The sequence below is a fragment of the Lithobates pipiens genome, unplaced genomic scaffold, assembly GCF_037356315.1.
Source record: "Lithobates pipiens isolate NorthernLeopardFrog02 unplaced genomic scaffold, aLitPip1_a1.2 Scaffold_13, whole genome shotgun sequence".
NCBI classification, from domain to species: Eukaryota; Metazoa; Chordata; class Amphibia; order Anura; family Ranidae; genus Lithobates; species Lithobates pipiens.
Genome location: NW_027507718.1, coordinates 345,207,180 through 345,223,775, shown reverse-complemented (window position 1 = coordinate 345,223,775; position 16,596 = coordinate 345,207,180). Strand labels below are relative to the sequence as shown.

The 16,596-nt window shown below is 40.7% G+C and overlaps 1 protein-coding gene across 1 annotated transcript; it reads left to right on the top strand.

Annotated features, from left to right (window-relative positions):
• Positions 1 to 27: 27 nt before the first annotated feature.
• Positions 28 to 16,115, top strand: LOC143975083 (fibrinogen alpha chain-like). Its single transcript, XM_077477073.1, has 4 exons — positions 28 to 1,042; positions 7,875 to 8,020; positions 12,302 to 13,426; positions 14,344 to 16,115. Exons 1-3 carry the CDS (start codon positions 931 to 933, stop codon positions 12,596 to 12,598), a joined length of 555 nt encoding a protein of 184 aa, XP_077333199.1. The 5' UTR covers positions 28 to 930; the 3' UTR covers positions 12,599 to 13,426; positions 14,344 to 16,115.
• The last annotated feature ends 481 nt before the right edge of the window (positions 16,116 to 16,596 follow it).

Sequence of the window (16,596 nt, the reverse complement as noted above, 5' to 3'; positions counted from 1 at the left end):
CACTGGGGTTTATTTACTAAAACGGAACAGTGCAAAATCTGGTACCACTCTGCATAGAAACCAATCAGCTTCCAGGTTTTACTTCCAAAGCTTTATTGAACAAGCAGAAGTTAAAAGCTGATTGGCTACCATGCACAGCTGCATCAAATTCTGAGTGCCCCAGTTTTAGTAAATCTACCCCATGCTCTCATACAAGGTCCGCACTAGATCATTCATGATATAACATAATCACAAATTAACTTATTTATCACTGTCTGAAGAAAACGTGTTCTTGTTTCTCATAGTCCACCCTATCCTATCAGCCTTCAATTAATCTTATCAGGTTCTATGGGTGACGAGAATCACACTTTTTTCAAATACACTGATAAACAAAGTTCAGTTGGGATTGCATATAAAAAGCACCAGATACAAAAATGTGATGTTGTCTATAGCAACTAATCAAATGACAATAATATTTTGCTAGTAATATATAATTTTTTTTCTAACCCATTTTCTTACTGGTATAAATGATGCCAGTATTTTCCTTTAAACTCATTTTTATGTACATGCTACATCAGTTAGTCTTACTTACAGCCAAAGTGTGTAACCCAGTTAACCTGTAAGGTATCCCTTCACTGTAGTTAAATCACTAGATGATCAGTGTTGATTGGTTGCTTTGCAATAATTTTTAATGTACAGAGTAACCCTACATATTTGTTAGTACCTAGATATCTTTTTATTCTTCACAAACTACCAATAAACAAGTAATAACCAAATAGTAAAAGCACAGCAGACAGTTGGATCAGTACATATCTCTACATGTTAATAAGCACATTCTGAAAAAGGCAGAAAAGTGACCCAAACTCCTCTTATTAGCAGGTTACCAACTGCCCAAATGGGTGTAGGGTACAAGGCCTGATTACCAAATTTGAAAAAGAGTTTGTCATTCGAATGGAAACTGCAAAACAATCCTTGGTGACAAGTAACCCCCAACACATTATAATCTTTTCTGAAATAAAACATCTCCATGAAGTTGTACAGAGAAACATGCTTAAGGATCAAGGCAAGTACACACCGTTAATCTGACTTCGCAAAGATTAAATTGCTTCTACATAGCTAACCCCTTATAAACATAAACCATTAACATGATCACAAATGTTCCAACCTGGTTATACAATTTATGTGCAACCTTATATGGATTTACCAACAACTATCTAGGGCCAGGTCCTACCTAAACAATCCAATCAGTTTATTTTAAATCAGTTAGGCACACATACTATATAGTTATTGGTAAATCTAATAGAGATCGTATAGATTAAATAATAGCCTGATGAGATATACAATTGCAGGCAGTAGTTTTGTTAAGTGAGTCAGTTTTAAGAGAAATGATAAAATTCATGAACTATGCTTTAGTCCACACAATGAAAACCTCCAACAGTTATAGGGGAATAAAACACAAGTATATTCAGGTCTGGGGAAAGCTCATAAAAGGCCAAGTCATAGGTCTGCAAAATGGAATGGAGTTGCCAAGGGCCTATTAGCATTGTTGTCGCATTTATTTTTAATTCTAAGTGTATATAAGGAAAACAAAAATAAAACATATACAGTAAATCACTACAATAGATGCATATTTAGCTTTGTACGGATCCTGGCAGAGATGCATTCAACCCCTAATTTGTGTTGTGTGCCTTAAGAAGCAACAAATGATATCAGCCCTGCCCAGTTGTCTTTTGACAAACTACAAAACACTTCCCCTTCTCTTCATCTCAATTTGAAGAACTGTTTTTTAGTTCATGAGAAAACCAGGGAGGGCTGACAATTAGAGAAAATAGAACACAGGACAGCTCTGGATTTTCTGGCACTGTTTTTTTTTTGCACTTCTTGTACAGATATAACAAAACCCTTTCAAATCTATGTTTAAGAAGTCAAAAGATAGCAAATAAGAGAAGTACATTGTTAGGGTTTATTATTATTATTATTATTATTATTATTATTATTATATGCGATTTATATAGCGCCAACAGTTTACGCGGGGCTTTACAATGTATAGGGGGGACAACACAATTACAGTACAGTTCAAAACAAAAGGTACAGGAGGGCCCTGCTCGTAGATCTTACATTCTAAGCCCTTGTACACACAGTTGGACATTCCGACGGAAAAGGTCTGATTGGACCATGTTGTCGGATAATCCGACCATGTGTGGGCTCCATCGGACTGTTTCCATCGGAATATCTGACCGACAAAGTTTTAGAGCTGGGCTATAAAATTTTCTGACAACATGATCCGATCGGACTTTGTCTGATCGTTTGTAGAGAATTCCGATCGGACAAAGTGCCATGCATGCTCAGATAAAATTCCTAGACTAAAGCTATTGGCTACTAGCCCAAACGTAGTCTTATCGTAATGAAATAAAGTCATCACGTTACGAACGATTGGATTTTCCGACAACTTTGTCCGACCGTGTGTATGCAACACAAGTTTCGGACAAAATCCGACGGATTTTGTTGTCGGGATGTCCGACCGTGTGTACAAGGGCTTAAGGGAGGGGGTGGTGGTACAAAAGGTAATATCTGCAGAGAATGATTTGATGGGGGTGGCTCTGGGACAGTTGTTAGGTGGGTGTGGGATAGGCTTCCCTGAATAAATTGTTAGGGTTTACATACACTTTAAGACAACATGGATGAAATAAGAATGGCCTAATATTTCCATGCACGAGGTTCAAGTTACAAATCTTTAAAACATGGATATTTATTTTAACCATGTTAAAGCAATTTTCAAATATCACTGGGCTCAGTTAAAAGTATCCTTACCTTGGTGTGTTAATGAATTTAGCCTATGGAGATTAAATATATTTTATACAAAGTACGGTGTACCCACAAAAATCTATGGCCACAGGGTGCCAGAGTAAAATAACTGAGCACACATAAAAATAGCATGCCATGTTTAATCAATGCCTTTTGGCATAGAAGGACATTGCAGAAGTAAAATATCTAGCATATTCATCTATGATACTCTGTGTTTTCTTTCTTCTTCTTTCTTTCCTTTTCCATCACATACTCATAAAAATGGTGATGAGTATGTCAGGGAAAAAGCAATATGTTTATGCAGAATAAATAAAAGCATACAATGGCTTAGTCAATAGGACAAATATTGATGTGCCATGAGCAGTAAATAATAACAACTATTAACATTCATTTATGGCAGGGGTGCGCAAACTTTTGAAGAGTATAGGCCAGTTAAGTGATTTGGTAACCAGTCACAGGCCACAATTAACTATGGGGTTTTAATGCTCCCAAACCGCAAATGTAAACAAGCCCTTACTGTTCTGAGCCCCCTATTAGGCTGCTTTCACACTGATGTGCTGCAGGTTAAACGCACAAGGTGTGCAGCACAGTGCAAATGTGGCTTTCCTGCAGGTTAGCTGCACTGAACCATAGAATTCACAAAAAATTGCAGAAAGCTCACCAAACCCAAAGCAAATAATAGAATTAAAATAGAATAGGATAGATATAATAGAAGACTATGGCTCAGTGCAGCTAATCCGCAGGAAAGCCACAGTTGCACTGCGCTGAATCTGTGGATCAGTATGAAAGCAGCCTAATAACCCTTTTTTTTATAAATGCTAATATGCCCATTGCAAAAGTTCAGTGTGTGAACTTTTGCAATGGGCATATTAGCATTTATAAAAAAAAAGTTCAGTGTGTGTGATAATATACTGACCTTTTATGCTGTTTTATTACGAAAGCTTAATTGAACAATCTGGAGTTAGAAGCTCATTGGTTTCTATGAAGAAGTGAGTCTGATTTTTCACTTCCCAGCCTTAGTAAAGAAAACCTCATTGTGTACTTAAAAGTGGGGTATGCCAGTATTGCTCTCCAGGCTGCTAGAAAGGTCCCAGGTGAAATGCACTTGGTATCACTCCTCCTGGGACAGCAGCTGGGGGTACAGAGGAAGCAATATTTTATGTGGCTTGTGTTCCCTCTGCGGCCGCCTGTTTCCTCTGCTGCCGGTGCCAGCTTCTTGCACTCTGATGCTCTGGGATGGTGGGTCGGCAACCTGTTGATCTCAGTCTGGGTTTGTTGACCCACCATCCCAAAGCATGGACATGTGTTTCCCTGATTTGAGGTTGTGGGCCACATCAGAAGGTTGTGCACCCCTGATTTATGGTATGCCTACAGCTAACTGATATAGAATGGCCGCTAAAAGTTCCTGCACTTGCACCTAATAATACCTTATTTGGTATCCTATCAAGTGAGCTCAATAGTTTTCAATATAAAAATCCAGCCTTAAGATTAGTATGTCATCCACTCTAATAATGCCAAAGTGAGTAACACAAGAAACCTGACAAAATGGAAATACGGCAGTTGTACAAGCTCAGGATGTCATTCTGACCTTGTCTTCACTGCCTATTGAGTCACTTATTTGGAAGAAACATACAAGACTCAAACCTCTTCAGACCAAACTGGCTGTAGGCTTGTTCCAGGTTTGAGATTTGCAAGAGAGTGAAGCCAAAATGAGGGTGGCAGCCCTGGAGCCTGCGCCTTTAAAAGCTCATCATTCCTCTGCAAAGGCAGCTCCTATATTTCCATATTCACTTTAAATTAGTAAGTGTTTTCCTGCATTGCTGGCTTAAAGTACTGGTGTTCCTGGGATAGAGCTGCTACAAAAATATATATCTCCCACTAGAAAGTCATTTCATATGCCATTTGGATATTGGCTAAGCCGGACCTTGCAATGCACATTTATTTCCAGTTACATTTTTTTTAATAAGGTTAGACAAAGAACTTAATCAAAATATCAATAGGACTTTAAAGCTACAAAACATATTTAAGTTTATATTCTTGACAAATGTTTAAAACGTTATATAAAAGTATTGTATAGGTCAGTGCAGATACATAATTGCCATATTACCATACAACAGTTAAAATATTCTCTTGAAATTCTCACAACACCCCTGCATACTGTAGATAATATAGCCAATATGGATACACTGTACGTATCAATACATTGATGGAATTAATTTGCTTCATTGGAAGATTCATGAAAGGAAGATATGTAGCATGGTAGACAGGAATATCCATACAGTACATATATTACAGAGGGTTGAATTTCCCCTTTCTGTGCTGGAGGGGTGCTGCAGACTGGAATAAGCTGATATGCTGGTAGTTACGGTGAATACATATTGTCTACTGTGCTACATGTTTATGTCTTCCAAAATCTCCTGATGAAGCAAACTAATTGCCTGAGAATTACATGGAGAATTCTCCTCATTGCTCTGCAAGGAATCAGGTTAAAAGAATGTTAAAGTAATGGTTACAACAATATATTGATATTTACTGTATATTGATATAGCTACCTGCTCCCCATTCAGACCTGTAACTATAGCCAGGGCTAGTGCTAGGATTTTTGGCTACTTAGGCAAAGGTGTATTTTACCACCCATCCCATCCTGGCATCCTAAGGTGGCTGCCTAAGCAGCCTTAAGCACCTGGATATGCCCGAAACCACTGCAAACGGTCCTCACTTTTATAAGAGTCTGTGGTTGGGCATCAGTGCGAGTCCCTCTGCTAATCCCTACAGCTGGATCCTTCCTGAATAAAAAAACTTCTTCCCCCTTCCTTTTGACTTATTGTGTTAAACTTCCTCTTGTGTGGGATTCTGACTCCCTTGGGTGCAGATGGAGGTAGGAAGAGGAGGGAGGAGCATTGGTGAATCCCTCTCTGCTGCGATCCAGTAAAGTAATTTGTAAGGCCCCTTTCACAAAGGCCGAATCTACTTGCTCTCCAGTGGATCTGTCCACTGATCCCCCAGATGGAGGAGAATGGGTCCCCTTTTTTTCTTTTTGGGAAATTGTAACGGATTGGAGGTAGTTGGATGTAAATGGACACAAGTCTGTTTCCATCCACTACTCCACTGAGGAGAATGGAGGGTCCAAATAGGTCTGCCTGAAAAATGGACAGGTGGACCCGATCGGACTGATTGTGTAAAGGGGACTTAATGATCATACAGTATAGTGGGGAGTCAGCAGTTGTACTGAGCTCTGGTATATGGAGGTGATATGGATGTATAGTGTGGTATCAGCATTCCTAGTCAGGGATAGATGGTGTATGTTGTTCCTCCTGTCTCCTGATGTATCCCTGTTTAATTCACTCCCCCTCCTGCTCTCCTCCTATGCTGTGTATGCTTGGGGAGCTGTCCCTTGTCTGCCTGGTGTAGAGCACTCTAGCAGGCAAATATTTAGTGTCAGGTGTGAGAAAGAGAGGGGGTGACAGAGATAGAGAGAGTGGGAGTGATAGAGAGAGAGAGGGAGAAGGGGTGACAGAGAGTGATCGAGAGGGGGATGATGGACAGAGAGAGCTAGAGAGCGAAAGAGAGGGTGTGACAGCGAGAGAGTGGTGACAAAGAGAGAGAGAGGGTGACAAAGAAAGAGAAAGAGGGGGCATGACAGAGCGAGAGGGGTGACAGAGAGAGAGAGAGGGGCGTTACAGAGAGGGAACGTGACAGAGAGAGAGAGAGGGGGAGGGTGACAGAGAGAGAGAGGGGGTGACAGAGGGGTGACAGAGAGAGAGGGCAGTGACAGAGAGAAAGCGAGGGGTGACAGAGATAGAGAGAGAGGGGGTAGCAGACAGAGAAAGGGGGGTGACAGAGAGAGAGAGGGAGAGTGACAGAGTGAGGGAGTAACAGAGACAGAGGGGTGACAGAGAGAGGGGCTACAGAGATAGAGAGAGAGATGGGGTAACAGACAGAGAGAGGGGGTAACAGACAGAGAGGGGGGTAATAGAGAGAGAGGGGGATAGAAAGAGTGAGAGAGCAGTGACGGAGAGAGTGAGGGCGGACAGAGAGAGAGGGGGTGACAGACAGAGAGATAGGGGTGACAGAGGGATAGGGGTGATAGAGAGAGAGAGTCACCAACAGAAAGAAGCCTACAAGACAACCTGGAAGTGCTGGAGAAATACAGTGCCACATGGGCATTAACTATCAACTAAACCATTGTGTTCCAAAGGAAGAACACAAAAGAAAACAAATAGAGCCCTTCCTTTACATTAAACAACTGCTCCCTTAATGAAACTTACAGCTATACATACCTCGGCCTAGAAATTAACCAATTAGGAAGTTTCAAGTCAGCCATGGAGGCACTGAAAGACAAGGCATGCAGAAGCCATTAGGAGACAGCTGTACTAATTAAACCTCTGGTCAGAGCCTGGCTTAGAATTTTTTATAGCGTCATCACCCCTTCTTTATGGCAGTGAAGTTTGGGATCCTGTCACCAAGCCAAATGGAACTTCAGTCCAACAGAAATGTTTTCTCCTCAGCCCAGGGAGATACTGCGCAGCTGAGAGTCCCTGACAGTTGCAATCCTAAGCGGGCTGTGTGCCGGGCTTTAGAGGAACTCTGAAGCCAGGGTAGAAAGTCAAAGACAGACCTTGCTGACCCTGTGACAAAGATGGTTTCAGAGATGTGAGTAAACCCAAGCACCCTTCTGGATTAGGGTGTGTCCAGGCATACGCGACACACCCCCTATGCACGCCTATGGCTTCAAAGGAAGTTGATGCTGGAAGATGTGAAGATGTCCTTTAAAGAACAACTTTCACCAAGGCCATCGGTCATTGCCGCAGAATGTGAGACGTTTGTTGTGGTTTACATACAGTATAATTTCAGGATCAAGACACTGCTGTTAAACATTAATGGAATATAACATAATGTAAGCAATACAGTATATATAGTAAAGATGTCTGGAGGTTATTTACAGACCAGTAAAACTAACTGTAACACCATACTGATAAATACAAATGTTTTGTCACATACTGTACCTTTGCTTCCTAGATTTAAATAATTCGATATATTATACAACATATATGCAACAGCGGTATTTTAGTAGTTCCTATTCCTTTTAGACACACTGAAAACATTCGCACATGATGAAAATAAGTTCAGGAGGAAACTGATGCCACTAAAACTAAAGGTGAAGGAGCAAGCAATAAAAATCGAACAATTACTCAGTGAGCTTCAGGATCAGCTTACAGAGATGAAGAGGCTGGAAGTAAGTGTTTTCATTTCTAAAAAGTGGGGTTGTAAACCCTTGCATGCATTAAGGTGAAAAAACTTCTGGCATTGACCGCCCCCCAGCCCTCACCGTTTTACTTACCTGAGCCCTGGCAATTCACCCGGCGGAGACGCACTTTTCCTCTGCCCGGGGTTCTCGGCTCTTGATTGGATACATTCATAGCAGCGCAGCCATTGGCTCCGGCTGCTGTCAATCAAATCCAATGACGTGGGCGCGGCGTCGGGGCCATGTCAGACATTCATGGCTATGGACGCAAATGCTGGTCTTGGGAGCGCTCCTGCAAGGTAACCCCCCCCCCCCCCAGAAAGTGCTTCTGCTAGGGCAGTGATGGTGAACCTTGGCACCCCAGATGTTTTGGAACTACATTTCCCATGATGCTCATACACTCTGCAGTGTTATTGAGCATCATGAGAAATGTAGTTCCAAAACATCTGGGGTGCCAAGGTTCACCATCACTGTCCTGTGGGGTTACCTGATGTGGGGAGGAGCCGGGAGAGCCGCTGAGGGACCCCAGAAGAGGATGTTCGGGCCACTCGAATGCAAAATGAGCTACATAGTGGAGGTAAGTATGATATGTTTGTTATTTAAAAAAAAAACAAGCCTTTACAATCACTTTAAGGACTTGAACATACATACTGTAATTATGCAACTTTAATACACAGGCTTTTTTATATGAGATACATAGTTATATACAACGTGACTAGAACAATAGTGTATAACTTGCGCTATCCAATTGCAATCAATCAGCCATCAGATTACACTGATTTAGGTACAATGTAATCTGATTGGTTTCTAAAGGGTTATGCACTTTGTACAAACTAATCCTAATTTTAAAGGATCAACAACAACAAAAAATAATGTAAGTGGATACGAAATGTAATGATAGAATTTTTACACACGTTTTATTTATAAAAAGATTCCATCTATGTTAAAGGTCAGACCATCAATGGTTTATATGTAAAGGAGAATGTTTTCTTCATAATGGAAACAAGCATTTCACTAAGCCCTTGTACACACGGTCGGAAAATCCGTCAGAATGTGTACTATCGGACCGCGTTGTCGGATAATCCGACCGTGTGTGGTATGCATCGGACTGATTCCGTTGGAATATCCATCGGTCCCAATTTTCCAACATGTTGGAAATATTTTCCGACCAACTGGTTCGATTGGACATACTCCGATCATGTGTAGAGAATTTTGATCGGACCAAGTGCCACTCATGCTCAGATCATATTCCTACATCAAAGATATTGGCTACTAGTCCCATCGTAACGAAATTACGTCATCACGTTCTAAATGATCGGATTTTTCGACAACTTAGTCCGACCGTGTGTATGCAACAGTTTCGGACAAGATCCGACAGGCAAAATCCGATTGACAAAATCCGACGGATTTGGTTGGCAGAATGTCCGACTGTGTGTACAGGGGCTTACAGCTTTGAGTGAAATAACATTTACTAAAAGGTACCAGTGACATGGGACCAGTGTTAATTTTGTCAAATAAAAAATTTTCATTGACTAAATTAACACTATTTTAGTCGACTAATATATGACTAAAATGAAAACAATTTGGATGACTAAAATATGACTAAAACTAAAATGGCATTTTAGTCAAAAGACTATGACTAAAACTAAGTCGAAATTTGACTTAAAAATTAGCACTGCACTACCACATAAGAATAAGTAAGAGCATCTACTAAGCTGCTAAAAGAAAAAAAAAAAATAGGAAAAAGGCTTATCTTATTTTTTTTCTTAATATTTATTGTTGGTAATACATTCAGATGATATATGCAATGGCATTACAGCCAACAAAGTTTACAGTTTGTTTGTTTCTTTTAAATTTAAAGTTGCACTTCTGTTTGGCAAAAAGCAATATTTTTGTTTGTTTATGAAACTTGGTTTTATTTACAAAGACGTAATATATACCACTAAATCTGTGTCTGTAGTGCATGCTCCAACCTTAATACCATAAATAATAACATGTATTTAGATTTTTCACTCCAGGAGTATATAATGAGTTTGGCATTTCTAGAGAAATGCTTAAAAGGTAATTCCACTTTTGTGGGGGAAAAAAATATAGCAAATAAACAAAAAAATATATATCTTATACAATTGTGATACAAGCCATATTGCAAATTGAATGTTATTAAAAATTACTTTTCCTTTTCAATCTGCAGCCGCTGTAATTTTCTGAAAATGCAATGCAATATGGCTACCTGTAGTTGTTCTGTACACAGAATGTGTACTGACCACTCCCCAGAAACATAATTTCCTGCTTGTGTGATTGGCTCACTGATTTTCCCAGAAGTCTGTCTAAGATACAAGTCAGATTTCAGGTACCCCCTGGAACAAAAATGTCATTTTTGGTGAGATACTCCCAATAGGAACACTTCTAAAGGGATGCAGGCCCAGCTGATTTCCTCATTGGTGCTCTGCAGCTGCACAGCTGATTGACAATTATGAAACCACTCCCATTAGACCTACTTAGCACAGAGGCACATAGGAACAAACGGTGATTTCTTCAGAATAACAAAAGGTAGGAATCTGCATCAAAGGTTGTTATAATCCTTGCAGTGTACATAGATCACCCAGAGGGGAATGTTTTTCTCTCTACAAAAGTGGAGTTATGCTTTAAATAATGCATTACAATTTAACTAAACCTATTAGATTTTAATATACTGGAAATTTTAGTTGACTAAAATATGACTAAAACGAAAACAATTTAGGTGACTGAAATACAACTAAAGCCCTATACACACTATCAGTTTTTCTGCTGAGTTTTTCCTTCAGATTTACCAAAACCATATAATATGAGGTCAAACCTTAGGAGTTTCGATGTGTATGCAATCAGGCAGGCCCTTCTACTACATGGTTTTGGTAAATCTGAAGGAAAAACTCAGCAGAAAAACTGATAGTGTGTATGGGGCTTAAAACTAAAATGGTACTTTAGTCAAAAAACTATGACTAAAACTAAATTGAAATTTGATATCAAAATGAACACTGCCTAAGATGGTAGTTGTATTTGTAGGCAATCCAACCACCATTGGCAAGACTATCTGCTGGTTGCCCTACAAACCTTGTACATGATTGTACATGATTGGTTCTATAGGGTCTATAGAAAAGAGCAGGCAAGGATGGGAGGGAGGGATGGGAATCTTAGGATGAGCAGCTGTAACTGGATAAGTTCTTCAACACAGCGTGTGCTCAGGCTGTTTGTTGATATCATGGACATTAGATAGTTGTCTAACCCAATTGTTTTAAAATGTCTCATGCAACTGTTTCTCATTTGGAAGGACTATCCTACCTTCCCAACCAAATCCTCTTACCTTCGTTCCTCCTCAGTTATCCCATTTCGTAGCTTTTTGTATGGGTCCCTATAAAAATTCACTATGGATTGACCCATAATGCTCCATAGTCTGTATAATTGTGGGACAATTTATTTTTTATTTTTCTGCTCCAACCCCTCTTCAGAGAATTATCAAAGGGAGATACAGGACGTATGCCGTGTACACACGACCGGACTTTTCAATGGACTAGGTTCGACGGTCTTCCTTATGGACTTTCAGCAGAGGTCCCATGGACTTTCTGAACGAAACGGACTTGGTCACACACAACCTGACTAAGTCCGTTTGAAAGTCCATTAGTTTTGAACGTGATGACATAAACGTGACTAAACAAGGAAGTTCAATAGCCAGTACCAATAGCTGCCCTTGCGTCATATTTGGTCCGTCGGACTAGCACACAGACGAACGGTTTTCCCGATTTTTTAGTCTGCCGGACTTGAGTCCGTCAGATAGTTTTGAAACATGTTTTATTTCTAGGTCCATCTGACTTTTGGGAAGAAAAAGTCAGCTGGAGCCCACACACGATCGAATTGTCCAACGGTTTCCGGTCTGCCGGACCAAGTCAGCCGGAAAGTCCGATTGTGTGTACGCGGTATTACAGAGAGCTTTTAAGAGTTAATCCAGCGACTATTGATCAGTTACCATGAGATCTTCCCAAAACTGAAAAGTCCACTTTAATGTATAGCGAAATGTATTTAGGATTGTAACTTTAGTTGCCTTCTGACTTATTACTACTAAATATCCCATGGCCAGAAATACTAAAAACCATACACAAATACAGGTATGCTCAAAAGACAACACAGCGTACACTTAATATGATTATGCCTACTGCCTATATGTAACTATGTAACTATGTAAAACCTGTTAAAAACAAATTGCCACATTCACATTTGTGCTTTGCCGTTATATTTTAGGTAGACATTGACATCAAGGTGCGTTCTTGCAAAGGATCATGTAGAGATGTTCAAATTAACATAATAAACTTGGACAACTATGAGAGCTGGAACAAACTTTTGAATACAGTGAAGAATTGTCATCTAGCTGAAGATAAAGGAATGCGTTTTGTTAATCTAACTTTAGCAAATGTCACTGTTACTAGCTTCAATGAACTATTTCCTCTAATGCAAGGAAAGGGTTTGAGCCTCTTTGAAGATATACCTCAGTATATGCTAAAATTAGAAGATGATTATAAAGAGAATGAGAATGCATAGTAGCAATCTCTCCATGTATTTACTTTAAAGCAGTGGTCATCAACCCTGTCCTCAGGGCCCTCTAACAGGCCAGGTTTTATGTGTTACCTTGGGGAGATCCAGACTAGAATACTGGAATCACTGAGCAGCAAATTATATCACTTGTGATGTATTTCAGTTATCTTGCAAACCTGGCCTGTTAGTGGGCCCTGAGGACAGATTTGATGACCACTGCTTTAAAGAGAACCTGTACTTTTCCCACTAGTCAGAGTAAAGGCCCATACACACGATCAGACTTTTTGACAACAAACATGCAAATTAGCTGTTTTAAGGCAACATCCGACCATGTGTACGCTCCATCGGATTAACTTTTTGGTTTTCATCTGACTTTCAGCAACAAAAGTCCAATGGAGCAAAGTCCAATTGTGTGTATAGAAAACGATAGGACTTTTGTACAAAGTACAAACAATACAAGTTCACGGCTGACGCCCTTTGTACAAAAATCCACGGGAAAGTTTGTACAAAGTCCAATCGTGTGTATGAGGCTTAAGAGATTTTCTTTACAGAAGGAAGTGTCAACTGCCTTTACTTATTTTCCATTCACTTCTCCACTGATTCTATCTTGTGCCCTGTGCAATGAAGTTCTCTCTTAGTTTCTACTGAGTCTAATTCTATTGTGCTTACACCTTTTTCTCCCACATGACTACACTCGGAAATGGCAATTGAGCACTCGAGCACCTAGCATTACATTGAGGGGAGGCAGAAGAAGTGTCAGGTGTTCCCATCCAGCCGAAAGTGGTGGGTATTTTCTGGGCTGTGATGGGGAAATTGGGCAGGGAAACAAGTACCGTATATACTCGAGTATAAGCCGAGATTTTCAGCCTCTTTTTTGAGGCTGAAAGTGCCCCCCTCGGCTTATACTCGAGTCATCGCTGTCTGCCCGCTCGATCAGCGTGTCGAGCAGACAGACAGCGGCCATTCTGATTCAAAAGCCGCGCCTCCGGCTCCCCCTTCGCCTGTGATAGGCGGAACACTGAATTTCCCAGCAGCCTGTGTTCCGCCTATCACGGACTTCGTATCATCCTCGTACTACGGACGAGGATGATACGATGTACGTGATAGGCGGAACACAGGCTGCTGGGAAATTCAGTGTTCCGCCTATCACAGGCGAAGGCGGCGGCGCAGCTTTTGAATTTTACAATGGCCGCCGAACGAAGAGGGCACGGGACGGAGGCAAGGCACAGGACGGCACGGCACGGCACGGGACGGGACGGGACGGGACCGGAGGCAAGGCATGGCGGCGAGGCACGGCGGCGAGGCACGGAGGCAAGGAGGCTCGGCACGGGACGGAGGCTCGGGACAAAGGCTCAGGACACAGGTAGGCTGGACACACACACACACACACACACACACACACACACACACACACACACACACACACACAGGGATGGATGGATGGATGGAGACACACACACACAGGGATGGATGGATGGATGGATGGAGACACACACACACAGGGATGGATGGATGGATGGATGGATGGACACACACACACACACAGGGATGGATGGACGGACACACAGGGATGGACGGACACACAGGGATGGACGGACACACAGGGATGGACGGACACACACACAGGGATGGACAGGCATGTCTTACCCTCGGCTTATACACGAGTCAATAAGTTTGCCAGTTTTTTTGGGGGTAAATTGGGGGCCTCGGCTTATATTCGGGTCGGCCTATACTCGAGTATATACGGTAAGAGGAAAGTAAAAGCTTCCAACAAAGCCCTCTAGAAAGTGAAACTGTAATTTTACCTAGTATAAGCAAAGTACAGGTTAACTTTTATTATCTATTTTATTTTAATCCAAAATTAAAGTACAACTAAAGGCTCCTGTATGACAGTCTAAATAAGTACCAAATCCAGTTACTTTGTGATAAACTTCCTTTACCATTCCTGATTGAGCCAAGTCACTGCAGCAGCCTATAGGCTCCCTGAGGGTGGCAACTCTGCTTTTAATTCAGGAACAGTGCAGCATTATTGCCATTTCATCACAGGACGTTGGATTACATGGACTTTCCTGGCATGCGCAACAGGAACTAAGTGCAGATACATGTAAAATGAAGTGCTACAGCACATATGTTCTTTACTGAGAGCCCATAGTTTTACTTTAAGTTTGTGCAACTTGATTCTTGAAGCATATACATATGTACTGTGTTTTCTCTATTTCTATTTACCATATACACACCAAATGTTTGCTAATGAAGGGTCTCAAGTTATATAGTCATAGAGATTCCCGAGGAAAACTAGGCTGCACCTCTGTATTTGGCTGGCAGTCACACATCTGTCAGAGGTATAATGCATCTTTCTGAGAACAGGGTTGTCTGGGCTGTGATAACACTGACATGGTTCTCTTTTGCTGTTAATATCTGAAGTTGCCTTCACTGATAGTTGTCAAATGAAAACTAACACTTGCATTGCCCCAGAGCGATATATTGCATCACTGTAGGATGTGATTGGACCCTGCCTTTATCACCTTTGAGCGTGCACTTTTCCAGGCATCCATGGATTCTGCTGAACATATCCATGAGCACAGCACTACAGTGGCAGTCATTCCTGAATTGGAACATGGAAGAAAAGTGCCCTAAAGTGGCACCCGCTAGGGTTGAAATGCTACAAAATTCTCATCTTGCTTGTTGGGCTTACATTTTGTCTAATACAAAATGATTTAATACTGCACCACATTTCCTCAATATTCATTTTAGCAACCAAAAAAAAACTGTTTGTTGGGGTCTGGCTTATCAAGACGGTTTAGGGCAAGCATATCAAACAGGTGTGTTTTTGGGCCACATGTGGCTCCTGTAGTTCTTTTTTGCAGCCCTCAGTGTCAGGATTTAAATTGAAAGAGGCCCTAACTGATCTCCGGTTACTAAAAGCTACATTTACTTACCTTAGCTGTACCTGAAAGGGATTCCCCACTTTAACCAAAAGAAAAAAAAAGTTTTGGCTTTGGGTTATATTTTATGGACATGCCAGTATTGCAACACTCCTATGTTAACACTCTTTTGACTTAGCACCATCCCTTTAACTCCTACACAAAGCACTGCCTTGCAATAATAAACATATAGGTCAAGCGTAGAAAAATGGCGTTCCTACTTTCTTTTGGTCTCCTTTGAACTGGATTCCCTGACATACATCATCTAGTGAATCTAGTTAATCAAACAACTATAATGAACACATTTACAAAGCAATACTTCCAAGTAAACAATATATCCAGGGATAATACAGCTTTCAAATAAAGAGCTATATGCTGCTCCACAGGTACGGACCAAATGCAGATACTTTGATAAATAAGAATCACTGTATTAACTTTGGACAGACTTTTGACAGACTTCTAAATGCATTTTACATTATTACATATGTTTACAAAGTGATGTTGTTGTTCTCTCTAGTGATGGCACAGTCTGTTTGCCATCCCACGGTGCTGTCTATTTATTCTTCAAAAATATGCAATAAAAAATATTTTAAATGGTTTCTAATTGTGTGTCTTTTCATTTCTAAAGAGAAGTGCTATTGACAAGTTCTAAGTAAATGTATAATACAAATAAAGACACATAGAAATAAAGAGAATCCACAAATTTGCTAAATACTGTAGCCAAGTGTGGTGAGATACACTGGAATGGGTACACTGGGAAAAAAAAACATACACACATATGTACAACTACACAAAATAGTACCATTGACATTATGCATAATATTATTATTATTATACAGGATTTATATAGCGCCAACAGTTTGCACAGCACTTTACAACATGGGGGCAGACAGTACACTTACAATACAAATCAGTACAGGAAGGATCAGAGGGCCCTGCTTATTAGAGCTTACAGTCTAGAAGGGAGGGTCAAGTGGAACAAAAGGTAATAACTATGGGGGGTGAGCTGAAGGAGAAAATGAAAATACAGTTGTTAGGTTTGGGTAGGGTAGACATCTCTGAAGAGAAGGGCTTTCGGGG

Excerpts from the sequence above, each read along its gene's own strand:
- LOC143975083 (XM_077477073.1), top strand. The coding sequence starts at position 931 with ATGGAAACTGCAAAACAATCCTTGGTGACAAGTAACCCCCAACACATT. Across the intron at positions 1,043-7,874 it reads AAACATGCTTAAGGATCAAG|ACACACTGAAAACATTCGCA; the intron begins GCAAGTACACAC and ends TATTCCTTTTAG. Across the intron at positions 8,021-12,301 it reads CAGAGATGAAGAGGCTGGAA|GTAGACATTGACATCAAGGT; the intron begins GTAAGTGTTTTC and ends GTTATATTTTAG.